Raw genomic sequence first — 27,264 nt, 5'->3', positions numbered from 1 at the left:
TAAGTCATAGAAGCTTTCCAAAAGATGCCCTTTCTGAGCGTGGCTGGGAAGTAGTTCATGAAAGGTTACCTACTAGAAGCTGTATTTCTGTTTCAGCAGCATCATAAAGCATAAAAGATCTAGTGCTAGACTGCAATTTACGTTAAGATGTGCTGACATCTGAAGAGATGGAAAAGAGAAGTAGTGGCCCAAGTAACAGACAGACTAAACCTTCTTGGTTTGAAGGATATAGATCTGTAACGTTCTTTGAAAAACAGTCATTTTTGGAGAACGGCAAATTTGAAAAGAACTTTGCATTCATCATGTTCATCCAAGTTAGCATACATCAGTGATGCTATAGAAAATCCAGTTAGCTGAATTATGCCACAGTTATTCTTATTTCACATCAAGGAATACTTATTTCAGGAGCAGATGTGATGGTTTTAGCCTGTCTATGCTAAGGCAGGTTGACTGATAAACCCCTGACTGGCTCCTTTAGATTATACTCAGTTGCTTCCCTTATACTGGCCGCAAAGAGGAAAATGTGAAGTAAGAGATACTGCAGGAATCCTCAATCAGGAAGCTCTGAGGTCAAAACACCTGAATTTTCAGCCTTTGATATTACAGCAGAATAATGGCCAAGGGAACCAGAGGAGATAGAGCACCAACCAGTACCAGCCTCTGTTGTTTGTCAACTTCTTTAAATTATGTCCAAAGCTACTGAGAATGTCTTAAGTAAAAGCTTCTGAAAGTGATTCTTGTTTCATAAGTATAAAGATATTGTCCAATTCTGTTAACAAAATAAACTCTCATAATTCCAAACTCTGAGAGCTCTTCAAAGAGTAAGGAAAAATTGGAGGCAGTAAGACAACTAGAAATAGTATTTTGCCTGCAGATTGTTGTTATTGAGAAAAGAATGAAACTAGATGAGAAATACGTGCAAAGAGGAGAAGAAAATGTTATGGGGGAAAGATTAACAGTAAACAGTAACAGATGGGACTGACAGAAACTAGAACAGGGACCTATTATGCTGAGCAAAATACAAGAGGAGCTAATAAATTGTTTAAGCTTTCTGATCTTCTAGTCAGAGCTCTAGCAATATTGAGTTAGTACAGCACCAGAATCAAAGAACATGCACTAGAGATAAGAAATTCCCTTTTTTAAATCAGGGCTTTGTGCAAAGGAGCCTGATTTATGCTAAGACTGTTTTCCATGTAAGGGAATGTAAATTACATTTGCAGTGACTTTGAGACTGTACATCACTGTAAATACAGGTCCCAAGAGTCTTTCTGCCTTTCTGCAAGAGGAGAAGGAATGTGAAGGGATTTCAGATTGAAGCTGCATTCAGAGATTCTGGTTTCTCTCTTTGGGAGATTTCTCCTTGTTCTCTCCTTCCCTGTGCTCTCTGCTGGGTAGGTTCTCCTAGTCACCCAATAACTCTGGCACTAATTCTTGCCTTACTTCCACACTGCATTCAGCTAAAGGGAAGTAGTTCACATCCGTTGAAATCAGCAAATGGCGATTTGTTTGTTGGTACCACTGTCTCTGTATTGTCTTTGTGCAGCATTTGTGTCAGATTGCAAAGAGCCAAGAGGAAGCCCAGCTGATCGGTATGCACACACAAACCCTACTAAAGACAAATTATTGAGGAGGCAGGGGGGCAGCTGCTCAGTGGGACTCAGTAGATGAAGGATCCAGTCATAGTTCTAATAATAGGTAATGTTGGAACCATTACATTCTTCTCTGTTTTAGTCTTCCCATCTATAAAATAAGGATTATTATAAACCTTTGCTTTGTCTACACTTTGAGCAATTCAGAACGTACTGTTTATGGAAGTGGTGAGTATTTGAGTATAAACAGGGAACCAAACCAAAGGCAAAATAAATGCCAAGGGTCATGATCTGAAAATTACTCTTGTTCACTCCAAAACATTTAATGCATAACCAAAAAACAGGAGGTAACAGTTTTGGGTGTAGAATTCTCCTAGACTTTTTTGTCAGACTGGTTCTTTCTAAGGACTTTTTAAGGAGCCTTTTGTATTCATCCCTAGGCAGATTCACATGATTGTATTTTGGAAATTTAGGTTTTGTACAAACAGATCAAGTTAAAGGTGTTGGAGTAGGCCTCATTTTTCCATTCTCAAATCAATTATAGCTTTAGGTTTCAATCCAAATGATGCTTATTCTTTCTCTTTTTATTAAAGGCAAAAGTTATTTGCCTAAACTTGATGTGATCAACAGAAGGGTGTCATTCATCTAAATAGTTGTTTGATGTGTTGTATCAGATTTATTCAGACTGCAAAAATGTCATCAACTTGTCAGCAAATTAGTATGTTAACAAATGTACTTGCTAGTTACTTCTAAAAACTTAAGTATTTCTAAGAACTTCCAAGTACTTCTAAAAGTTAGTAGTCCCTTCTATGGGATCAAACACAAATGGCTTGCAGACAGTAAGTATCAGCAAATTGGCTAAGATATAAATAGATACAGTCCTGGTCTCCCGAGCTCTATTCCCTGTTCTGGTAGTTAGACTAGTTTTTTATGATTTAAAACTTAATGCAAATTGTAGGTTGAAGATGCTAAAAGAACTGCCAGTGTATACAGTGTGCACTCTACAGAAATTAAATTACATTCTCAGTTTAGAAGGCAATTTGAAGCATGATAATTGTGTTCAATTAGAAGGCTCTCCTACATGCATCTCTTGTGTTTTATATTCGGGCAACCATAGTTCAATCGTCATTGCTGCCAGTTTTCTTCCAAGTGTAAACCACAGTTAGTTCTTTTATCTGTGGAAGGCGAGGCTATCTGCGTTAAGCAGGCGTGGATAGAGTTCTTTTTGCATAGAGTTTGCCAGGCTGCAGGTATTTTTACTTCAGGTACAGCACTGCTTAAATTCAAGTGTACTGTCTGAATGGCAGGTTGTGTTCACAAGGTGTGTATCAGCTGTGCGGGGCAGACCTTGTGGTATGAACCCTGCAGAGCTGAGGTGGCTCCATGCAGGTCGAACACCAGTGTCTCCTCACTAGTTCTGGGACTCAGGGTGCAGCACAGAGACGGCAGAGTGGCTCCACTTGAAGTCAGCAAAGTGCAACAGGGTTAGCCCGGCTGGGACCCAGCTCTGCCATACAAACCACTGCTGTCCGAGCTGCTTGGGTGCTTTGTCAAGAACTCTGGGTACACATCCCTGCAACGCGGAAGGATGGCCTGCCTCCGGGAGAGGGCTCTCCTACAGCCGGGACCATGGGAGGAGAGCGGTGCCGAGCCCTGGTGTGCGGTGCCAGATGTGTGCTGTGCACCTCTGCGCGTGCTGAGCACGCTGCGGGGCATGCGAGGGGCTCGGGCCCAGCCAGCTGGCTGCAGCTGGACAGGCTCTCTCCACCTCTGTTGGTGGAGAGGGTAGGTACCCTGTTGACTTTTGCCAACACCTTTGTTGTCAGGCTTTTCTGTTTCTCAAGATATTTCAGCTCCCCCTTGTGTTGGCGAATGAAGCTGTGTAATGGACCTCCAAGCTAGATTTTGGGAATTGCTTACAGAATGGTAATTTACAGTGGCATCCTGGCTGGCATATAATAAATTATTATTTATACTGAAGGAAATGATATTTCTTTTTGACTCATGATAATCCTGAAATTATATGTGGCCACTAGGACTAAACTCTTCATTCACTGAGAATGTTTATATCAACTCACTGAAGTCTTTACCCAGTTTAATTCTCCCATTAATTTAATAATTCTGACCTCACCTGCTATTTGTGCCACACTTCAGTACATTCAAGTCTGCACAGCACTCTGAAAAGAGATTTTAAAAATCTGCTTTTAAACCCTTTATACTGAGATTTGCAGATGGAATGGAAACGCTTGAATTTCACCCCTCCATAGGTCTAATGAACACTGAACTCCTGAGAAAAGTTTATTGTTTGAGAATACATGGCAAAGCAGTTAGAGCACATGTGCTCCCAACTGCCCCAGCCCTTAGTCAGCAAGCTAAATGGTGTTTCAGTCCGCATTCTCACTGGGCCAGGCACTGCCTGAGACAGGAGGGTCATGAAGGAAGATCCCCAGCCTCTCCAGAGAAGCTGTTGAGCTTTCATGAAGTTTTACTGTTTTCAAAAGAGCAGCATGGCAAGATGCAAAGTTGCCAGCAGAAAGTCAACCATAGGAATAGGCCCATGTGCCACAAACTGAGGACCACTGACATGTTTAAACAAATGAATGCTCACTTTATGGTTTGACATCTGTTGTAATGCTGGGTCCTTTACACAGTGAGGTTAAGTTTGTAACCTTTTCATAGATTAATGCTTCGATGTGATAGTTTTGGATGAGCAAACACTTCCCCTATAGAAAGCAACACATAAAACGCTACTGTTGACACTGTGTCAGTACTGTGTTGTGGAGAACATTTGATGAGAAACATGATGAGAGGCAAGTACAAATAAATGGGTGTTTAATTCTGTGTGACACCTTTATTGGCTTTGCCTTGAGCAGTGTGTGCAGGTGGAGATGTTCCACCAAGAGATGCTCTGCTTCTGCTTGTCAGGATTTCAAATGCAAGGCAATACAGGGGAGGTGCTGCAGCACTGACCTCAGCTGCTGTAATTATTGCTCAGAGCCTGGTACTACCAAACTACATAGGATTCTGTATGTAAAGACAAGCAGTTAGAATTCTTCCTACAAGTTAGCACAAAGCAAGCCAATTGCGTGCAGCATAATGTGCAGCTCCTGACATTTGTAGTGTCTCATAAAACCCTCCTGCAAATTTAAGTTGGCAAAGTCATCATTCTTCCAGTCTTCTGGACTTGCTACACGAGGGCATGTTGAGGTTTAGGAATCATTTCCATAAAGCTGTCCAAGCCTAGGAACATGTGTACACACTTATATGGATTGACCTCCACCGTACTTGCATGAAATCTTTTTCTTTCTATGTAAGTAAATGGTCAACAAATGTATGTGAACATACATGAAAAGTAAATTTCAGAGCTGTACATGTAAATATTTGGAATAGCTGTTTTTATTTTATGCACATACATACTTGCACCAGAAATTTCTGTGCACTGCATCAGAGAGAAAGATTGAGTTACTTAGTTGAGTCCAAAAAAGTCAACACAGTCAAAAGTAAATATACAATGTATAGGGATGCAAAGACCTTAGTCTCAGACTATGGATGTGTAAACAATACACCCCAACACTTCCTAAATATGCCTGTGCAGTTAATATAGAATTGGTATCTAAAGCAGCTTGCTTATTGCTATTTCAGCAATGTGGCCATAAATTTCTCACATAACGTGTTTAATAATGTACCTGATTCTAAGCCCACTGAAATCAGAGGAGTTCTTCTGTTAGGTTTAGGGAATTTTCTAGGGGTGAAGGTACAGAATGTGGCCAGAATTATTGTTAGTCTTTGACTGCGTGGTCACTGTGGCAGTAAACAGATGACTGCTACCCAACTTCGAACCTGTCAGAAACATTCTGACAACTTTCCTTTCAATTACGATGCAAAAGATAACTCTAGATGTCTAGAGAGATTCTTAATTTCTCATTGCTTACAAACTTTCTAATTAGTTTATAGGGTATGGATATCGCGTGAAGAAACCTCTTAAAAAAGCTTCAGATGTATTCAGTGGAGGTTTATTTTTCAGGGAAGTGGTATTTCATTGAGAACTGCTGATCATGTTTAGCATGAGCTTAGAGTCTTTTCTTACCAGATGTGATTAGCAGAATATAGGGCTATCCACTCTCATTAGTTCTTGTTGTCTGATTCAGTTTTTATAAGCATTTAGAGGCAGAATTGCTTATGCTTACTTTTGAAGTGGTGTTTTCTCTTTTTTGGGAGAGGTTGCTTCACAATTGTCTTATGGGGACAGGTTCCTGCATCTTGCTTTGGAGCACATAGTGTTGGTCACTCCATTTGACGTGATACTGGACTATGTGAACCCTTTGGTCTGTGGTGGTATTTCCGGTGAGGACTTGTACCCCAAAGAACAAACCCATTGGTCTATAAAAGTAACCTTTGCTATATAGAACGAGGGTTTTTTCAGGATATTCTTGCTTCACACACTCCTCATAAACTTATGTTCATAAATATGATAGATGTAGACTACCATGACTGTATACTGTCTTTATTCCGTGTTCTTAGGTGGCTTTTTGCAATTACTCACAGCTGGGCAGACTTGCGAATTCTGTGAATTTCCTTTACTGAATCTGGCATGAAAATGTCCCTGTAAAAACATGTTTTATTTCTTACGTAGAAAGAATGGATTAAAGCCCTCAGAAAAAGTACTATCAGAGGAAAATAGCCATAGCTCAATACATTTGTTGACAATTTCACTGTTTTGTTTAAAAAATTGCCAAGATTTGTTCCTCCAACAGATCATGATTTTTTACAGGCAGAGTATCTCGTGAGAAGAATAGTGCTTTTGTTTCTCCAAACTGGTATTTTTTTAATTGTCAGCGTAAATGAAAGCAAGATGGTAACAACCTTTTCCCAGACACAAGAATGGAGAGAGCAAATATAAAGTATTCCTGTATTCAGATAAAGTATTTGAATAGGAGTGATATGGAGTAGATAGGGGAAATTTTTGCAGTGATGCACTTGTGTTCTTCCAAAAATGTTTGTAATGAATTATTTTAACATATGTTGAAAGGATAGAAGGTCCTTTGCATTTTGTATTTAATTCCAAATCACTGAAGAGGGGAGTAATTAAAATAACGTGCATCTCCAAAGAAATGCGGACTTGACATTTTATTTCTAACTGGATTTCTCTTATGACTATTACTAAGGGTATCTTAGTAATGACTAAGGGTATCAGTTGTTACCAGGTCTTGGAGCACTTGCTTTTCTAAGTTTGCAGTGTATAAATACTTTATAATTGATTTTAACCATGTCTAATGAAGTATTGTAGAGGTCTCATTCCTTCCTGTTGTAAGCAACTCTCCCATTGACATCAGTGGCACCTAGGCCTGAATTAAGCCTGAACAACTGAAACCAGACTTAATAAAATGAAGCACTCCAGAAAGCCTAAGTGTAGAACCACTTCAATCTGAATTATTGCCCAACTCTTAAGGCTTGAAAACAAAAGCCAAATATGTTTGTCAAAGTCTGCCTGTCACTGCCTTGGCATGGAAATTGCAATCTGCAGTGATTTCTTCCAAGTCTTGAGGCTTAGAGGTTTCTCCCTACTTTCCCTCCCCACCAAATACCAGACAGCTGAAAGATTTGGCCTAGATACTTAGCAAGTTTTCCTTTCTCTCACTCAATGTAAGTGGTGAGAATCAGCATCTTTCTGTTGAACATATAAGTGCCTTTCTTGAAGTATTAGATGAATTATCACATCACAGTACTCCCACCTCTTCCTACAGTTTATACCTGTGCTGGTGGAAATAGAGTCAGCTCTGGCAGCTGCATGATTTTAGGAAATAATCTACTCTAAATTCAGGGTCAGGCCAGCTTTGTGTGAAGGAATCACGTCCCAAAGATAAATGTCTGTTTCTCTTAAGGGTAAACACATCAGCTTTTTGCTTGTGGCCTGTTTTGGAAGTTCCTCTTTTCAGTCATTCTCCAGCTACAAAATAGATGTTTGGTGTTTTTGGCCTCCCTGCTTCCAGTTCAGCCTGCCAACCAGAAGGCAAAAGTTTGCATATGTTCTTGATGTAAATGTACAACCTGGAGAACCAAGTTCAAGCTGTACCCACTTCCCATGTAGTCTTGAGGCTGAAGACTTAAGTGCTTGGGCACATTTAGCATCCTTAACAAGTTTTCCATAAGCTGCAGTGCATCCCAGTAACACAGACCAACAAGTTCTTGTTGCGCTAGTTACTGTGGTTGAAAACATGGCCCCAAATACTCCAAACTGGATGGTCGCCCATATCTCTTGGTAGTACTGAGGAGAATAATGGAACTTATTTTCACCTCCACTGGCAAAATCGCTTCTATCGTTTCTGTGATATTTTTACAGTGGGCACCAGTGCTAGTGCTGTTTTCAATCCCTGTTTTAATAATGTTAATTATCATTATAATTGTCACGTTAGTGCAGAGGCTGGGCTTTCATAGGTATCCCACTGAAGTCTGAGTGGCATAGTTTGATTTTCTTCTGGTATAAAAGTAGCTGCTCTATTTCCTTGTTTCTCTATATAACTGATCAAAACTCAAAATCTGAAATCTGCCATCTATTTCCCAAAAAGTAATTGTTTCTGTTATTACTAATATCTTGCGCCACCGGATAGCAGTACAAACCTTAAGAAAAGTAAACATGATCATAGAATTTGGAAACCAGTGTCTTCATGATGCTGTTACTTAAAAACTCTTACTCGTCCACAGTATTACTGAGGAAGGATCAATTAGCTATCCAGCCAATAATTTAGGATTTCTGGCTTTAAGGAATAGACTGACCTGACACAAACTATTCCATCAGGCACTGTAGTTTTCCTCTGGCAAATATTTGGTGATTGAAGAGTGACTAATGGCTATCTACCGGGAAGAATCAGGTGTGATTCCTACACAAACACTTGGGTGAAGTTCAGCGGTCTATCAAGCAGTGCATGAAAGTTCTGTAATAAAGCACTTTATTATAGTGCTTATACCAGTATGGTATAAGGACACCCAATATTCTTAAAGGAATATTCAGCCTTTACTTGAAGGGTTTTTCAGAGGGAATGTAGCCGGTCAAGACCCTTACTTGAACTATTACTTAACATACTGCCTCCAAAAATGGTGCATCATTTTGTAAACCCACTATACTGATGCAAATTTAATATTACATCATCACTTCTATTTCCTGACCCTGTTGTGCATAATACGAAACTTTATAATGAGAAAATTCATCTGTCCCTGTTGTAAAAATACCATGGGAACGAGTTAAGTTATTTGGTATAAGAGAAGAATCACTGTTTTCTGAATTGGACTGTCTTTTATTAGGTTGGATCTGAATACACTAAAACTTTGCACAAGTTTGGGTCCACACCTGAGCTGTACAGCTGGACTTGATGAGCTAATCCAAATACTGGATAAGTGAACATAATGCCCCTTGTGATTCCCTGTTTTTACAGCTGAGAAAGCAGATGTTACAGATTGTGTTACTTTAGTGGTTATTCTTCTCATTTTTGCAATATAATCTAGTTGCTAATAAGTACAGGGCCTAGGGACTTAATTATGGCCCCAAAATTCAGGGATCAAAGTGTAATGAAATGTCAAATTCCCTTTTTGTTCTTACCTTCTGAAAACTGCACTTTGAATCTATTTCATGGTGAGGAAAGAACCGTAAGATTTCAAGTTTCAGTGTACAGACAGAATCACAAATTGAGCTGTTCCCCAGATCAGTGGAAATAAATCAAAACATTGTGAACAGATTCTACCACAACCTCACCTACTACAAAGTCAAAATCATACCCCAAGCATAATGTGGTAACAGAAAATGCACAGAACCACTTTATATCATAAAGGAAAAAAGCAAGAATATAGGGATTGCATTTTGCTTTACAAAGGCCTAAGCACAAGAAAATTATAAAGAAAACCTTTTTTTAAATGCTGTTCAAATAAAAGTTCTGTAATAACGTGGTTCTTTGTTTGAAGATGCTGAATGTATAATTTTTTATAGTTCTCTTCAAAGTCAGGTTCTTTAACTGACTACATGCCTATGTAGCCTTTTGGTATAAAAGACCTGTCTTTACATTTGAGTTATGAATACATCATATATTGTCTTTGTAAGGGCAGTAGATTTCCTACCTGTCATTATTTGTCATTGTAGTGACTTCCTTTGAACTCAACCCCCCCTTACTGTTTTCAAAGCACTGAGTTTAGTTTACCCAAACCCCTGCCAACAGTTTGTGTATCACTAATGATCTTTCACTGTGCTGTCTTCAGAGGAGAAATAGCAGCCACAAATGTTTCAGAGCTATAAACACAGACCTCAAGATCCCTACTGTAGCCAGGCATGGTCTAACACACACTAGGTTATTTATGGTAACAGTGGTGTCCCTTTGTTTCTACAGGGTTGGACTCGCTGCTCAGCAGGTGTGTGTCCTGATAGCCTTCTATTCTCAACACAGAAACATTAATTGATTATTCAGATTAATTCAACAGCTGATACAATTAGCCTTGATGCCTATCCTCCTTTCTTTATCCTAATCAAATCCCATTTTCCCCTGGAGGTCCATAATGCAATTATTTATACACAGATCGATATCTTTGTTTTATAGTTCAGTTGTGAATTTATATACCTTTTTGGTTTTGATTCCAAGTGTTTGATTTGAGTGTGCCTTTGCCTGTCTTGGCCCATATTGCAGAATGCTCTTTTGCTTAGGAATTAGAAAAAGCCCGTCTTTCTACAACTGTGGTGCTCTCCTCCTGCTCAGTGCTTCATCTCACTTCATTGAACTATCGCAGCAGCTGAGCAAACAGAGGTCTGCTCTGAGATATTTTGCAAGTAGAGAAACAAGCCAAGCCTGGTGAACAAATGATTATTTTAAAGCCTTAAAGTCAGCTCAGTTTGGCATGCAGTCATCTTTGTCAGAATATTGCTGTGTTTCCATTCCCTGGCAAAGTTGGTGCAAGCAAAAGTGGTCCATCGGGGAAGATTTGTGTCTTTTGTCCAATTCTATTTTGCTTAGTGGCAAGTATTGCATTTGTACAGGAGAAACCAGAGCTCACAGAGGCAAGAGTCTTAATCACACAGGAATACAGATCAACGTTACAACTGCATTTTAACTTTAGTCTTCTGATGCTTATTCTAGAGGCTGGATGCTAAAGCTATTTTACCTTCCAGAGGAAACACTCTTAGACATAGAATTCTGAATAAATAGCAAAGTCAAGTCAACACTTACTCATAAAATTCAGCTGCAGGAGTGAGTTTGTACTTCGAGTATTTGGTACCATTGCCAAGCACTGATGCATTGAAGAGTTTGGGATCTGTACAGTTTGGACTGTTCCAACTGTTGTCGCAGTTTGTCCAGGGGAGCTCAAATGTGAATGATGAAAATAGATAATACAGAGACCAAGCTATGATAACGTTGTAGTAGAAACCCACGTAAAGAGCTATGAGTATCACTGCATAGCCTACACCTAAAGACAAAGGAAAACTAGATTATACATTGCGTTTTACATGCAACAGTATTTGCAAACACTAGAGTTAAACTTGGCCATACACGGTTGCAAATTCATTTAGATCTTCAGACCAATAAAGGGAATTTTTGACATTTACATATACACATGCAGACACAGTGTCACTGACCTTAAAACAAAAAAATTACATTAATGATTTTGGAAAATGACTGGCTTTTAGCAAATCCAGTTGATTGCCAAAGAAAGAAATTAAGCAGTGCAATGTCAAAATTTGCTCTTGTACAGCCTTCCAATGTAGAATATTGCAAGCCCATGTTAGGAGTGAAACTCACTTCATCTTCATAATGCCAGATTCCTTGCCAACTTTTCTTGGAAAAATAAAGCTCGAGACTTAAGTGAAGTTCTCCTATGCCTCACATTCCCACCCTGAGCTAGTTTGGAACAAACACCCAACCCTCTCCTGTTTCTTTCCCATTGTTACTTTCCAGATTGGCTTCTGTCAGCATGTAACGAGGTCCAAAATATGCATGAAACAGTCTGTGCTGTTCCACTGAGGGGTTCTTGGGCAGGCCAGTAAATCTTGGTGAATATCAAGCTTGGGGCTAAACTGTGTGTGGACCTTCAAACCATTTTATTATGTCCCCAGGATTACAGAATCCCCACTGTAAGCATTCTCTTTTGACTTTGAACATTTGGTTTGTATTTTTGTGTACTCTGTGAAGTGTTCTTGGAGGGTCCCTTTAGCAAGCAAGCCTGAGAGAGTGCATGTTCACATGAAAATGGACATTTTCCAATGGTTTGGGAGGAAGCTTTGGTACTAATGTCAGAGCACAACAAAAGTTTGTTGCCAGAACTGTGCAAGAAATTTGCTTCACCTTGGCTTATACCATTCTTCCTTTACTCTGTGTGCAGCATTGTTCTCTGAATCCTATCCCAGAGCTACATATAACAGGTACAGATGACAGCTGTTTTATGACTATCATCACTGTACTGTCACAGCACCAAAGTGTAGACCTTTACTTCTAATTTCCTTCAGTTTAGTTTTTTTTGAGTTTTGTATTTCTGGATAAAGCAAGGCTTTCATATTTCTCGATAAAGCAAGGAAATAGCACACACTTTGAGAATTAATCCTTGGTTTAAAATTTGCATGAGGAACAGATGCTGACCCTGAAGGAGTTGGCAGTTCAAAGACTGCTGCATATACCAAAATTACACTTTGCTCTTCAGGAGGCTTTTAATACATAGACCAGTTTGCTCATTCCCTAACACTGGGGAAAAGATTGTGAGAGTAAAGATGAAACTGTATCTTCAAATTCTTGGTGCTTAAATGAATCCAGTATATTAACACTCAAATTCTAGTGATACATTGTGATCAATAGAATGGAGAAGAGGGGGGAATCACCCAAGGGGATAATCCTTAAATATTCATCTGAATGTTAAAATACCAAGTACAAATAATATATGTTGCACAGAAATTGGATGATTTCTGTTTAAAAAAAGTGTTTCTGCAATTTCTCCAATTCAGGAGGACAATGATAGATATTTAGTATCAAGAATAAAAAATACTGCATTGAACGTATCTTAAATGTCAAGTCTCTGAAATAATAAGACTCTTCAGGAATGAATTTGCTCTTCTGTTTCTAGGTCTAGCATTTCTTAAAAGTAATGCTGCACCACCCACCCTCTAAAATAGACCCTGGAAAATGTAGAGATGAAAACAGACTGTGTTGCAAAGGTTACAGGGTATATTTTTAAATGTATCCATTATGAAAGCATCTCATTAGAAGTAGAGTCCTCAGAGTTCATAAGCAATAATATTAATAGCTAAAATTAGTACTATAGTGCTGTTCATTTCGAGAAGCTGTAATAAATTTCTGTAGACTGTGTACTTTTCATTTGAATGAGAGATTTGAGTTATTCCAGAAGCAAAAGCATTAGCAGTAAAATGTGTTTGTATGTTACCAGAAGATTTGGTCAAAACTTCAGAAGTACCTGATTTTATACTAGTGCTGAGGTGCAAATACAACTCAATGCTTATTACTTTTTGAGAATCAAATAACTTATGCTCTTCTATATCCTAGTAATAAGAACACTTAAAAATCAACAGGAATGTATGTTTAGTCCACCTTGAAAATGTCAGTTTAAAAACACAGCTGGAATGTCAACAAGACTATACATGAAATAAGTTCTATTTTCCTTTCTCATCATCTTTTCAATCCTGAAGTCAACAGATAGAGTACCTCTGAGCTCAGTGGTATTTGGCTCAAACACTTTGAGATCCTTAAGGTCTAATTTTTGCAGTTAGGTTTTCAAAATCCTTGCTGCCATCCAAAGGTATTAACTGATACCAGCAGGAATTTTGATTGAGCAAGGGTCTTCAGGTTCCCGGGTGCTGGGATGAATTCTGTCTCCCATGAAGGGGTTATAGAAGGGATAGGTAAATCTATATGAATTAATTTAAAAATTTTGGAGCACTTATTTTATTAGTTTGCTTATTTACTTTTTATTATATCTCTAATTTTGCTTTGAGTTTTGGGTTTGACTGATAAAAACCCTGCAGTTTTCCTATTCTGCGGCACTAGACTCCTTGAAGAGGAAAGCTGTATTTTGAGAAAGAAGACTAACATTTACTCAGTGTAACCTATATCCAAGCACAGGATCCGCCAGGTTTGGATTGCTATTGTTAAGCTCCTCAGCTTTTGTCAGTCATGGGATGAACATGATCTGAATTTTAAGCTTCTAAGATCAGCTGAGCTTGACTGGTTTCATTTCAGATAGCTCTGTGTTGAAAAGGCTTTTACATAAGTTTTTAGATACAATCTGGTATAGATATAAGGGAACTTATGATTTTTGCTGGTAAGCAATGCTTAAGAAAATTCTTGAAGCTCCTTGACAAATACTTGTTTCATGTACAGAAAGCATATGGCTTCTTTCACCCACGGAGATCCCTTTATCCCTGACCAATGCCAAACACCCCAATCAGTATCCAAACACCTAACCTCGGGTATTTCTTCCTTGCAGATTGATTGCAACTCAGTGCACAAAACAACACTCCACAAATTCAGTGACACTGGAGAGTTAACCCTAGTGCAGACCACTCCACAGTAATAATAATGTTCAGGTTTTAGTAAGTGCTTTTCATTGCTAGATTTAAAAACCACTTTACAAAGTCCATCAGAATCATTGCTCCTATTTCCTAGGCAGGAAAACTGAAGTACAGAGCCACAGATAACTTGTGTGATGTTACAAGTCTAGTGACTGAACTAGTGTCTTCACAACTTCATTTAGTGTTCTAGCCACTGTGGTACGCTGACTTCTGCAGAGAGCGCTCCGCACAGGGAACTGAATGGAGGCAGTGGTTATCTTAGTCACTGGGGGAGACAGGGCTGAACTGACCTGGATGGGATGTGGTATTTCCAAATGTTTGCATTGCCAACCCCTCCCTCCACCTAGTGATACCCAGTTCCTCCCACTCCCCAATAGGCAGGGGAAAGGGAGGACAGGGCTGAACTGCTCCTGCTCATTGCTCTCTGTTGTACTCTTAGCAATCACCCTGAAGATGATTTCTGTGGCTTTTCCCATTTTGTGTTCCACCTGTGATAAAGAAAAGACTTCTGACTTCAAGGGTTGGGGAAAGGTCAGCAAATATCATGCTGTCTGTGGAAAGATGAGAGACCTTTACTTTGTGATCACAAGTGTGTGGCACCCTCATGGTGCTATTCAAGTGAGCAGAGGGACACTTACCTTTGAAAACTGGACAGATTTTCCACACAGTGGCAGCCCCTTCTCGGTTATACTGTCCCAGTGCTAATTCCATATAGAACAGGGGCATTCCAGCAATGATTAAGAAGAGGATATAGGGAATAAGAAAAGCACCTGGAAAGAGAATAATTAGACATTGTAGTCTACGTTTTGGTTATGTTTTGCTTTCTCTGTTGCTTACTTTTACCGGATAAGCCACTGCCTCTGGAAAGTAGGAAGGAGATATCAGGAAGGAAGAACCCATATTCTCTTGTCCCTTTCCTGTATTCTTTTTAGGGTCCCAGAGAGAGAACGCCTGAAAAAAGCTGTAGACCATGCTCCTATTTCCCCCTAATGTTTCTCCTCTGGTTTTTGGCTTCAAAGGGAAAAAACATGTGACCCCTAAAATCAGTCCCTAACTGAAGAAGAAATGATGCCAAACACAGTTGCAGAGCTAAAAAGGGAAAGGGACTATGAAAAATTTTGTTAAGTTTTTTTAGTGTAGTATGTTCAAAAGGGAGCATGGAGGCCAGCAACAGAGGAAAAAAAAAAAAAAGTCATGTGAGTTCCTGTAAGTGCAGTTTAAATCCCACTGTGTGAGGTTTCCGTAGGAACCTCTGGCTTGAAAATTAATCAATACTGGTCAGTTGTATGGAATTTGGGCTTCTATGGCATATTTTGGTTTTTGCTATAATAAATTCCCTTATTCTTATGAAATGTGTTAGACAACATACCCCTTTCCAATGTAGTAATACTTATTGCCATTAATGTGGAGTATGTACTAGGTTTCACTGCTAGGCCCAAGTACAGCATCTTTATATTGCAGCAGGACGGTGCTGGGGCTGCGTGCTCCTTCCTGGAGTACATAACTTTACTTGACTGAGGATCCTCCTGTGAGTTCATACCACAGAAACTGTCACCTGTGGAAAAATCCTGATGTGTTAGTGCTACTATCATAAAAAGTATTGCCAACTGAAACAGAAGAGGATCATCTAATGTAGAAACTATCTGAAAATTTCTTAACTATTTTATATGATCCAGCTTACAGAAAGAAGACTCCCCCAGCACATGGCTACATATGGTACTATAAAACGGTTATAGTTGGTGTTGTGTTTAATAACTGGATGGTCTGTCAGTCCTCTGCTTTGTGGTACCTGTAAAGTGTAGCTTTTAGTTTATTGCATAGCTTACTTGGTCCAGTACAGTTCAGTTCATGTAAAATTTGTCTGTATAAAAAATTATTAGATTGTTTTGAATAAATAAGAAGCTGACAGAGTAATTACATATCCTGAATAATGGACTGCTGTCTTTTAAGAGTTACATATGAAAGAGAAACTAGATTGTGAAAATCAGGGTTAAATTGTTCTAGCAAAAGAAAAAACAGCAGCAGGTATCTCTTTCTCCCAATAGCAAGGACTAGGAACTTGTGCAAACCTTTAAATCTGCTGTACTGGTTTAGTAATTTGAAAACTTCTCTTGCAAAAGGAAGTCAGTTTGCATTGCTTCTAAATATATAAACTTACAAAAGGTATGTGTAGTCTATAAAAGTATAAAAGCTAAAAGCATGACTAGCTATCTAAAACATGCCAGTAGGCAGAATGAATTACATATTTAAAAAGTACCTCTGAAACTACTGTCGTGCTTTTAGAAGTCTGAATAGTTGTTGCTCCTTTACCTTTCATGTTTGCTTTTCACAGATATTACTAGTGCCTAGCATGTTCAGAGAGGGAATTTTGAGTATATACTGGAGAATAAGAATGGAAAAACAAATTGTTCTCTTAGTCATACCACAAATCTAAAAGTAACATGCTGTAACATAATGGTAAGGACAATGTATTTAGCATTCAGTTGTAAGCTTAGACATTTAAAAGTTGAAATCTTGCAATGAAACAGAGACAAGGTTTATCAACAGAAATAAAGAACAGCTTAAAGCTTAAAGCTTTGAGAATGTACCCTAAAAGCTGAAATATATAGGTTGTATCACTTTGGGGGCAAGAATCTTCTAATTCATTATGTTTATATGGAGTGCATATGGAATGCAGGTTGCATTCACGTAAGCTACTACAGTACGAATGATACATGTTTTAATAGTATTTCAGTGCTGTTCATAAGCTGCTTTCTATGATTGTTGAACTGTCGTATGTTTGAATATTGTAGAGAAAAAAATAATTTGTATTCAACAAATACTTGATGCCCTGCAGTTCTGAGCTCTGTTCAATGTTGAAACACACTTAGCTAAATCAATCTGGGATACTACATATTGCTTTTGCCATACCTAGAATCTAGAAAAAATATTTCAGGTGGTTTTGCCATCAGATTTCTTGTAAGTGACAGCCTTTGAAGTGCCATACTTGTCTTGCTTCGATAGTATTACAGTGTGTGGAGCTGACTCACAAGCCTAGCTTGTATTTGGGAGGTATGGAGTTTGCACAGAGTGCTGTTTGATTAACATTTATGTCAAGAGACTGCGAAAAACGTGATGCCACAAATTGAATAGGGAAATCTGTGAGAAAATTAATCCTGGAGATGTGTAGTGGACATACATATTAAATGCCAGTTTAAAATACGTGTTTTTTAAGTATGACTAATACCATGATGAACTGTGAAGTGTACTGTACTTACGCATACTTGTGTAAGCGTCATCTATTTGGCTGCGAGTCATTCCAGGCTTTAGTTAAAGGAGGTTTCTTTCCCCCCCCCCCCCCCCCCCCACCCTGCCCCCGCAAGGGATTAATAAGGTGTGGTGTAATTTTCAGCAAAGAGCAGTTACACAGTGTGGCAGGGTTTCATAGCTGGGTTACTTTTCAGGTAACTAAATGATTGAAGTATTTTGAAATTGAGATAAATATCAAAGTAAGGGTGCTTAGTCACATTAAGTTGATTTCATGTTTTGGAGACTTCTGGAAACTTCTTGTTTAATAGCTTTTGATTAGGTAAAAAATGCCAAAAAGTAAGGTACTTCATAAATGTCTTGATATTTGCTCTTCTCTTCCTAACCAATATCCAGAATCAAACTTCACGGTGTTCACTGAACTCCTTCTGAGATCACGGGCACTTCAAGGGAAAATAAATGATGGTCAAAGTATTGTTCAATTTTCTGCAAACTAGAATGGTATGCAAATGCTTATAAACAGCATATGTGTGATATGTGATCAACCTCACTCTGTGATTGCACACGGGCTCCATCATAGGACTGGTTTGTGTACAGTATCTTCTGAACAAGTGATCTTGTTTGGAAGGAGACTGCATACCATCCTGCATGTGTGAGCATCCTGTGGGCCATGGAGGACACAAACTGGCATCCTGGTGGGCCTCTTGCTTTAGGTCCACTGGTGTGAAATTGAGCATCCTACCAGACTTCTCTGAAGGAGCAGCCTCACTGTTAATGCCCACCTGGTCTATGGGGCCAAAATGTGTTAGGAAGAGTGACATGACGACATCTGTGCCACTTCTGCCTGTGCCACTGGCCACAGAAACTGCTGTGCTTTAATTGCATGAATCCAAGGGGGCAGTCAGATTTGTATAGCCCAGACAGCAGAACTCATTCTTAAGGAGCACACAGTTTGGCTAACACTTAAGGCTGGCTTGCCAAGATCTACCTACCTCAGAGAGCTGAGGGAATGCAATCTGTGGGATTGCTGCATTGGCCACAGCAGACTGATAGCACTCAAGGGGATTCCACTCCCCCGCTGTGTGATGGGATGGGCCTGAGCACACAGCTGCATCCCACAAGGCAATCCTGGTTTCAGCAATCCCTAATGGTTCCCAATTTTGCTTTACAACTAAAAATCTGAAGTAATTAACATCTGTAATACAGCCCTGGCATAAGAGCCATACTTTGTTACATGCAGCTCAAAGGCCACAGGTTGGCCTTGGACTGTTGTGAATTGCTACATTTCTCTGTTAACAGATTTCATGAGATCCATATACATCCCTTAAGGTACCAGTGTATACATGGAGTTAAAACAGCCTTGTTCTTATGCAAAACTAGATTAGGTCAAATCCTCAGCTTCTACAAGAACCATCTGTGTGAAACTTCAAGTGGAAACTTACACAGAAGATTTTTAAGAAAACTATTACATTTAATTAATGAAGGACAAAATACAAGGCAGGCTTTTCGTTCCTGTATTCAGTGCCAGAACAGCTTCTTAATTATGGTATAACAGAATCCACAAAAAGGGTGTCTCCTCCCTCTGTTCTTCAGCATTCACAGCATCCTAGGGGGTGGGAAGCAAAGATGAATACAGCTCTAAATACTCCTCTCAATCCTACAAGGAGGTCTCATCTTGCTTTTAAATACCAGAAAGAAAGAAGCATTAATTTACTAATGACCGAGAAAAGATCATTTAAACAGCTGCTGTTGTCCTAAAAGGATTTGTTGATGCACATACAAGAAGCAGGCCAGGCCAGGGGTAGTTGAAACAACTTTGAACTATTTGTGCTCCTTAGCCTTCTGCATTTGTTACCATGGTTATTCTAGTCAAAATGTTAACTGGCGGTGATGTCTGCTAAAACAACAAACTTTGAGCAAATGTTGCAGTATATTTTCAGATAGAAGTGTTTCCAGTACTTGTGCTGGAAGAGTCTAAAACCAAAGATCTCCCGCTTGGTGAACTGAAATACAAGCTAATCTCTGTATCTGATCAACACTGCTTGTTTTTTTCATACAAAATAAATAGTACTTCAAACAATATCAGCGAACAGTTTGTTTGCGATGCAGTATGTTTGCTTGGACAATGAGGAAAATGGGTGGAAACTCTAATCTGTGCAGACTCTTGTGAATGAAAAAGGAAGTCCCTGATGCAGAGATCTTGAACTCTGTATTGTACAAGATCATCATAGGTAGAAAAACTAGGTAATTGGAAAGGCAGGCATTTCTTAGTACTTTAACAGTAGTTCTGGCTCTTCAGCAGACTGGCTACCAACTGGCTTGTACAGCCACCGAGGGCACCTCTGGGGGACACAAGCTTGAGCCTGTCGCTGACTCCTAGGAAGAAGGGCTGGAAGGGTAGACCTTTACTGACCTGAGATTAAAAGCAATAAGGGTTTGCATGTACAGCAAAAAGAAGTTGGAGATACAAAGGAGCATGATGTAACATCAGTGCCAAAGCCAAGATGATGATTTTTAACAGCAGCTGTATAATGATGTTGAGCCCAGCCAGCAATAGATTATAGTAGTCAAAAATAACAGTTTTCTGCAAAACAGATCGTGTGACATACTATAAAAACTTCAGCAGCACTTTGCACATATAAAATCCTCCAAGTATGCAATAAAATCTTCCAAGTATGCAACCTTTTTCATGGAAAGTATTTCTGAATCATAAAACCAGTGGAGCTATACCATGGTGAGTGACATGTTTCTTTTGAAGCCCTTATATTTAGCTACTCCCTCTAAAAACATTGCTAGATTTGAACCTATTTATATTTCTACTCTCGATTTGGGCTCCGAGCCTTCAGTTTTTCCAGAATTCCAATTTTAATAGCGTTCCTTTCACTCAAAAGGAAGTGAAAACAAATGGTTTCCAGAAATGGTTCAATGCTGTTCATGGGCTGATGCCAACCGAAGCCTGCATTTTTTGTCTTGAGCTGTTAACCTGCTACTGCCTTGAAATCACTTGAAGTGACTTGAAGCGCAGTGTACTTATAAGCTGGTCACTGGCTTGTAACAGAAAGGGTTACCCAAACCCTTCCATGCAAACCCAGTCATCTCTTTAGCTTTTTGTTACAAGAGTAATGAGCTAAAGAAACCCATTAGTAGCTATTTTGAACAAATTAATGAGAGTTAAATATACCCAACCACTCAGAGCAGCATGATTCATTCATAAATAACACCCAAGTCATTGGCTAAGGTCCTATTTACATAAATTAATGAAATGATCACATTTACAACAGTGTGTAGTTTAAAGATAATTGCAGAAACATACAAGAACAGAACCCCGGCCTATGTTGTTTGATAGGAAATTAAAGAATAAAGAGACATGGTGGGTTTGAGAGAATATAAATCAGGTTGGTCCAAGATGGCCAGTGAGGCAGTGGGAGCTCTGGAGCTCTGCAGTGGGGGGAGGTGGGGGCAGTTCCTGCTGCTGACCTTCACAACACTCTAACTGTTGCTACTTCAGGAAATGAAGCCATTCCCATCTTCTGCCACGAGTGTGACCGTAGGAAGTCTAAAACTTTGCTTTACAAGGTTGCACTGATAGCTTTTGTTTTCACATTGTGCCTCCTTATAGCAGAAGGTACTGGAGCTGGCCCCTTTGTTTCTAAATAAATGAATTAGCATCAAGGTGAATTTTGGCAGTAGTTTGGTAAGTAAATATCCTTGAGTTTGTAACAATGTGAAGGTCTAACATTCCTGCCCAAATCCATCTTGCTGGTTTTGTGCCTTTTTCTTTAACTATCTGGCTGGTTTAAACAAGAAATGAGAAAGTAAGTGAGCTAGAATGTGGAGCCAGCTTGTAGACTGTTTTGTTACGGGATTTATGAAATCCCTATTACTAATGTTCAATAGGACAGGGGTTGTAGGAGTGGGAGTATCCTTCCCTGGCACAGCTAACACTGCTGGGAGCAAAACAGCAAACTTGCTAGTTCACAAGCTTTTCAGAATGTGCTGGTCAGGGGAAGTGCGTAGTACTGGACTGCTGGGTCAGCGTGCAGATGCCTAGCTGGAGAATGCTGCTGCTTCACCATAGACATGACTGGAAGCTTAAGAGATACTAAATTAAGATGAAAAAATACTATTCTATCATTTTATTAATAGGAGCATTCTATTTGTGTTTTTTCCCCAACTTTGCAATTATTAGGGGTGACACAAAGATATATTCACCTGCAACTGCCTATCAACAAACCCACCCATGTACAGTGTAGGCTGTACTTGAGATGTACAAAGTCAAGTGTCCGTCAAAATGTACCCTGATTTATTGGGGCAGAACATCCATGGCTTAAAATATTTTTGAATGAAGACATCAGAAGCTATTTGCTGTGAATTTGTGGATCAAGACAAGCAGGTTTTGCTGGATTCCAGCACTAGAAAATCCATAATAACATAACCTCATGTGATAAGTTTTCCTTGAAACGTGTGTACTGAAAAACTGTTTTCTGTGATATACAGAATATAATCACGTTCATGAAATGAAATACTACTTCATCAGCTTTAGCTGTCTCTTAAGTGTAGGGAAGTCCTTGCTTGGTGCCGGGGAGATTTTGGCAACTACAGCTTTACTTTGGTTCAGATACAAACTGTTAGGCATAGTTTTCTCTACCTTCTCAGGGAACCTGTACGTTCATTTGTGTTTGTTTTGCCTCAGTCAGCTGTAAATTTAAATGAATATTTTCAGAATTCATAGATCCATCTGATTTTGATGCCAGAATGGATTGTTAGATACTTTGATCTAACCTTCTGTCTAACATAAACCAGAGTTTCAGACAGAAAAACATACAATCCTGATTTGAAGATATCCTTTGCTTTTTTGGTAGTTTATTTCATAGGTTAGTAACTTTTGTGTAAAAAATATTTTTTTTAAAAAAATAATTATTTCTAATTTGAATATATCTGACATTTGATTATGGCAGTGCTTTCCCTGATAAATGAAAATTCCCTGCAAAACTCTGTTTCCCTCCTGTGAAGATGCTTAAGCACTGCAATCAAGTGTTTCATCTGTCTTTTTATAATCTGAAGAGACTGAGTGAATGAATGAATTACAGCAGTGATTCCTGCTTTTCTAAAATTCCCACCTTACAGGTATTTCTTGGTGTAGCAGGTTCATATATTGGCAGGTTGAAGAGTTACATGGGCACTTTTTGTACCCACATTAAGTTACGGTACCCACTTTCTGAGCTGTGCATTTGATGCTCCAGGAATGCCAGGTTTATATCCCAGATATATTCCTCCACCTTACTAGAAAAGAGCCTGGGATGAATCCTCTGTATTTCAGCCCCTCATTTAGGCAGTGTTAGTGTTTGCTTTGGTCTTTCTATTCTTTCTAACATTCTTAGGATTACCCTTGTGGGAGCTGCTCGCTGTCCTGTGTACGTTGTACAGGGTATACACGGGGAAACTCCCCTCCTAGTTATGCCACCTGCACTGGGTGCTTAATACAAGGTGACACAACTGCGCTGGCAGAGCTAATTAGAGCCAGAGTAGTAACTAATGTACACTGTGAGACAAGGACTGTTAAATGTGCTTTGTTCTCTGCATGTAACAGTGCAATTTCTGGTTCACAACGCAACCTCAGATGGAGGGTGTTTCTCTTAAAGACTGTTTTTCTTTTGCAGATTGTCAAAATAAAAAACAGCCCCAAAGTTAAGCACCCTCTGGAGAGGACACAGTACCCATTTTAGGCATCATGAGATTCATAACTGTGCCAGGGTAAAACAAAGTGCTTAAGACATCTTAAATCAGCTCTAGACAAGTGCCAGGCAGCTTTCAAGAGGATTAATGTACAAACCAATGGGAGGTAAATGCCTTGAAATTCTGCTAGAGAAGAATCAAGCATAAACACTCCGAGGTACACTTAAAACTTGCCTTACCATTTAATGATTAATCCAATTTTAAGTTGTAATGCCAATTTTTGGAGACTATGACCAAAGCAAAACATTCCTTTTCCTTCCAGGCTTTATTAGAGATTTATTTCTAATAGTGTAATACTTTCTGTATTATCTTAATCTTTACAAACTCTTGCACCACAGAATCTTCTAAATTCTTCCTATCAATAAAGGATTATGTGCTATCACAAAAGTACGAGACAGTTATACTGTCCTACCTATAAGAATTCAAGTAAATCTAACCTTTACTCTCAGTCATTATAAATGAAGCATTCAGGATGAATGTTCTTTCTGATGCCACTAAAGGAACTAGAATAACTATACTGTAAACTACATATAATGCATGTTTATACAGGGCTTTAAAGTAGAAAGCAGTTACATACACTATAAAGCCATTCTCCATGTTTTATTAAAACCGACCTATGTTTTCTGTCAACACTACTGGGAAGTAGTCTTTATATACAGTTTTCTCATACATCTATATTTCTTAGACATGCTATATAAACTACAGATACAGATTTCACACATATTTTGAAACGGATAGTATGCTATCTAGCCACAAATAATATTTTCTTATATAAGACAATGTTATAACAACTTAATTTATCTGTAAACTTTAATGGCTGTGTGTAATGCCGTTCGCAATGATTTTGGCAAATCTACCATTACGGTGATGGCTACTACTGCATAATTGCCTAGAACAATGCAAACCCCTGTGCTCTTATCAGAGGTTATAGCTGCTGTTGGATTGTGCTAAAATATTGGAAGTTCTGGGCAAAGGTAACTTCCAAATGGCTGTGGCTTCCTTACTTTGTACCTTTCTATTAGCACCGAACACAAGAATTTCACAAAAACTGTCACAGCGTTCTTCACAGAAAAACTTTCCATTTGGAAAAATACCTGTATTTGGCCTAGGGTAGTGTTGGTAATATTCTGTATGCAGTGCAGAGCCATCGGGTGGGGTCTCTCTGAGAATCTGGGCATTGTGGGCATAAAGCAAAATTTTCCAATAGCATCCCTGCAACAGGAGGACTATAAGAACTACTTCTCTTGATGTTCCCTTGCTCCAAGGGGTAAACTGAGTCTCACCTAGACCGGTATGAAACCACAACAGTGCTGCATCAATCTAGCTGTATTGGCTGGCAACAGGCTTCCTTCATGTTCTGTCCAACTACTGTCCCTCTTCTGTGGGAATTAATCTGACAAAAGTTTTTATTTGAGTTTGAAACCTGAGCTTTATCTTTGTTCTTATTTAGGGGACTATTTTCCTAATAGGCTTCAAGCAATGAAGTAAATTTTCCCCTCAGTCCGAGCCATCCAGTACATACTTTATCACTGCCATTCTGCACAGGGCCTTCTAGCTTGACATGCCATAGAAGAATGTGAAAATGACCTCAGGGCCCATCATAGCTCACTGCCAAGATGAAGCACAGGCCTATTAACAGTTTGAAGCAAAATCCTTCTTGTTTCATCATAGTGCAAGCTTTCTGTAGGGCAGATTGTGGGGCAATTTTGTTCACTGATTACTCAGACCGTATGATAAATCAGCATGACTGAGCTTGGTGTTTTCAATTTATTGCATAGCTATATTTTTTTTCATATTTCTAATCAGCTTTTAAACACATAAACTTTATATTTTACATGACTGTAAAACAGTATTTAGAAGGAAATATGTAGGTATCTTGAAGATCTCCAAATCTCTTAATTTAGGGTTAGAGACAGTGATTTTTGTCATCAGTCTCTGTATGCATCAATAAAGGATTAACCTGCAATTTAGGAATAGCCTGGTAACTGTTTTCTGTCACTTTCTTTTAGGGAAGAGTCAAGGGAGAGAGAGTAACCCATGCCATCTATATTCCTACAACTCCCAGTTTCAAAACTTGAAAAACCATGGATTAGGCCCCCTAAATAATTTAACATGTCTTAAAATGTAAGATCTTCTAGTCCAATCCTTTTATTTGCCTGCTGGCTTTTAGTCTTGTACTGGCTTTGTATTTTCCCAGCTTTTCTCTTTAGCCTTGAAAGCTAGAAAGAGATTCTTGCCTAATCATTTGTCTCTATGAAACTGTGAGAGTAAAAAGAACTTCTTAAAATAGTACTTTTTTTTTATTGCTTGAGCCCTACATAGGAGAATGCCGAGATCATAGTCTAACTCTCACAGAGTAAATTCATTTTGTGTAATAATGACCATGATCTATGTAAGTCCCAACATATTACTTATTAGCTAAAGTATTGAGGTATTGCACTGAGTGAACATCAGTTATTAGTCAATGGAAGTCTTCTATATCAGTTTAGCCTGAATAATTTTTTATTACTTTACTCTGTTTTTCTTCTCACATAATTCTTAGTCTGAAAATTCTGTCTACTTAGGAGTCCTTAAGAGAGAGACGTCTGTTATTTGGGTTGAAATCTTGGCTCTGGTGACGTCAATGGAAAAAAAACACCCATTGACTTCAGCTGGGTCAGGATTTCTCCCTTGTGGTTTATGAATCTATTGATTTTAACTAAGGCTGTAGAGCCATACATAAATGAGAAACAAACTGCAGAAAAGGAGCAAATGATCAAACTCTTCCCCAAAACAAAATCCTGGAGCATCTCCAGTCTCACCAACACCTGCCTCATGATCTCATTGACACATCTGCATTTCTCTTTAGAGAGGAGACAAAAGCACTGCACAGCACAAGCTATTCCTTAGTTTTGTGATAACTCTTTTAAATAAGATGCCTATGTACAGCTATAATCACCTCTCAGTTGGGGGCATGAGCTTTTAAGCTTTCTTCTAGCATCAGTCTTATTGGACATCAGTAGGTAGATACAGCCCTGCATGCTGACGAAGAGTCATGTAGCAGAGATACTTTGGAGTAGCTTCTAAGCTGTGAACTTGATGTTTTGATAACACTTGAACTTTCTAATATCACGGTTAGCCCAATATACTTCATTGTTCCTGCTCACTGAAACTCTTTGCTTTCTGTTACTGGTGTTGTGAAATAATGATGCTTCTGCCAAGAAGGCAAGGCGTTGAGACCTGCTGGAAGGCGGATTACATTAACACTGAAGAAGAAAAAAATAAAGCATGGCTCTTTACTGTAGAATGATAGTGAAAGTCTGTGTGGAGCTTGTTTGTTTTCCAAAGGTAAATCTTTCGAGGGGACTGCAGAGAACAACCTCCTAAACTTAGTATTTGAGAAATTATTTCCTCCTGTATCATTCCTTGGGGGAAGAGACGGTATCTCCATTTTAATGTTTCACCCGTTTAAAAAATGGTGTGTTCAGGGGGTAACATCTTGCTATCAATGGATTGTCTCCTTGCTCTCATTGCGGCCATGCTGACAAGTGAGCTCCTTGATGTGAATTAGGCATCACTAAAAGCGGCCACTTCTATAATGTCCTAATAAATGAAATGAATCAGGAAATCCAAGAAGAGTCTGCTTGGGAACAATCCTTGCTATTACTGGGCAGCCTGTATTTGAAAGTCATGAGCCACCCTGTTAGGTCCTCCAGTTTCTTTTTTTTCTATAAATGCAGTAGGTGGCTGTTACGTTCATTATCAGGTTAGGATCTACTAAGATCTATAAGGATCTACTGCTCCACCTTGTGGTCTGAAAAAAGTGTTCCATTATTCTACTCGAGTGGTGTATCAGAAAAAGTCTAGCCTCTCCCCCTTTTTTTTATTAAACTGGAATTTGACTGGAATCAGTATCATACTTTTCCTCGAGATACAGATGTGTTGTCACTTTGTCATGCTTCAGGATACACATTGCAAGAGGTGTTTGATTACAGGAGAGAAAAAGAGAGAAAGAGAAGTAAAAGTTAAAGCAGTGAAGAGTGCTATTCAGCACACATAGTTCAGAAGGTGCAGAATAACTTATAAATAGCTAGCAAAAAATAAGATACGCAATACTCGGCTGCTTTTTTTCAGTATGTATGCTAGGCCCATGGTAACAGCTTGTTT

The 27,264-nt window shown here is 39.0% G+C and overlaps 1 protein-coding gene across 1 annotated transcript in view; it reads right to left on the bottom strand.

Annotated features, from left to right (window-relative positions):
• The window catches only part of SLC6A2 (solute carrier family 6 member 2), a 79,261-nt gene that overhangs the window by 39,874 nt on the left and 12,123 nt on the right, over nt 1-27,264 (bottom strand). The window contains exons 3-4 of the mRNA XM_074839799.1: nt 14,775-14,906; nt 10,793-11,030 (exon numbers count right to left, since the gene is read on the bottom strand). Of these exons, the coding sequence (XP_074695900.1) occupies nt 10,793-11,030; nt 14,775-14,906 (370 nt within the window). The remainder of the gene's footprint in view (nt 1-10,792; nt 11,031-14,774; nt 14,907-27,264) is intronic.

The sequence above is a fragment of the Strix aluco genome, chromosome 14, assembly GCF_031877795.1.
Source record: "Strix aluco isolate bStrAlu1 chromosome 14, bStrAlu1.hap1, whole genome shotgun sequence".
Lineage (NCBI taxonomy): Eukaryota > Metazoa > Chordata > Aves > Strigiformes > Strigidae > Strix > Strix aluco.
The sequence above is the reverse complement of the archived record's forward strand: the minus strand, read 5'-3'. Positions and strand labels throughout refer to the sequence as shown.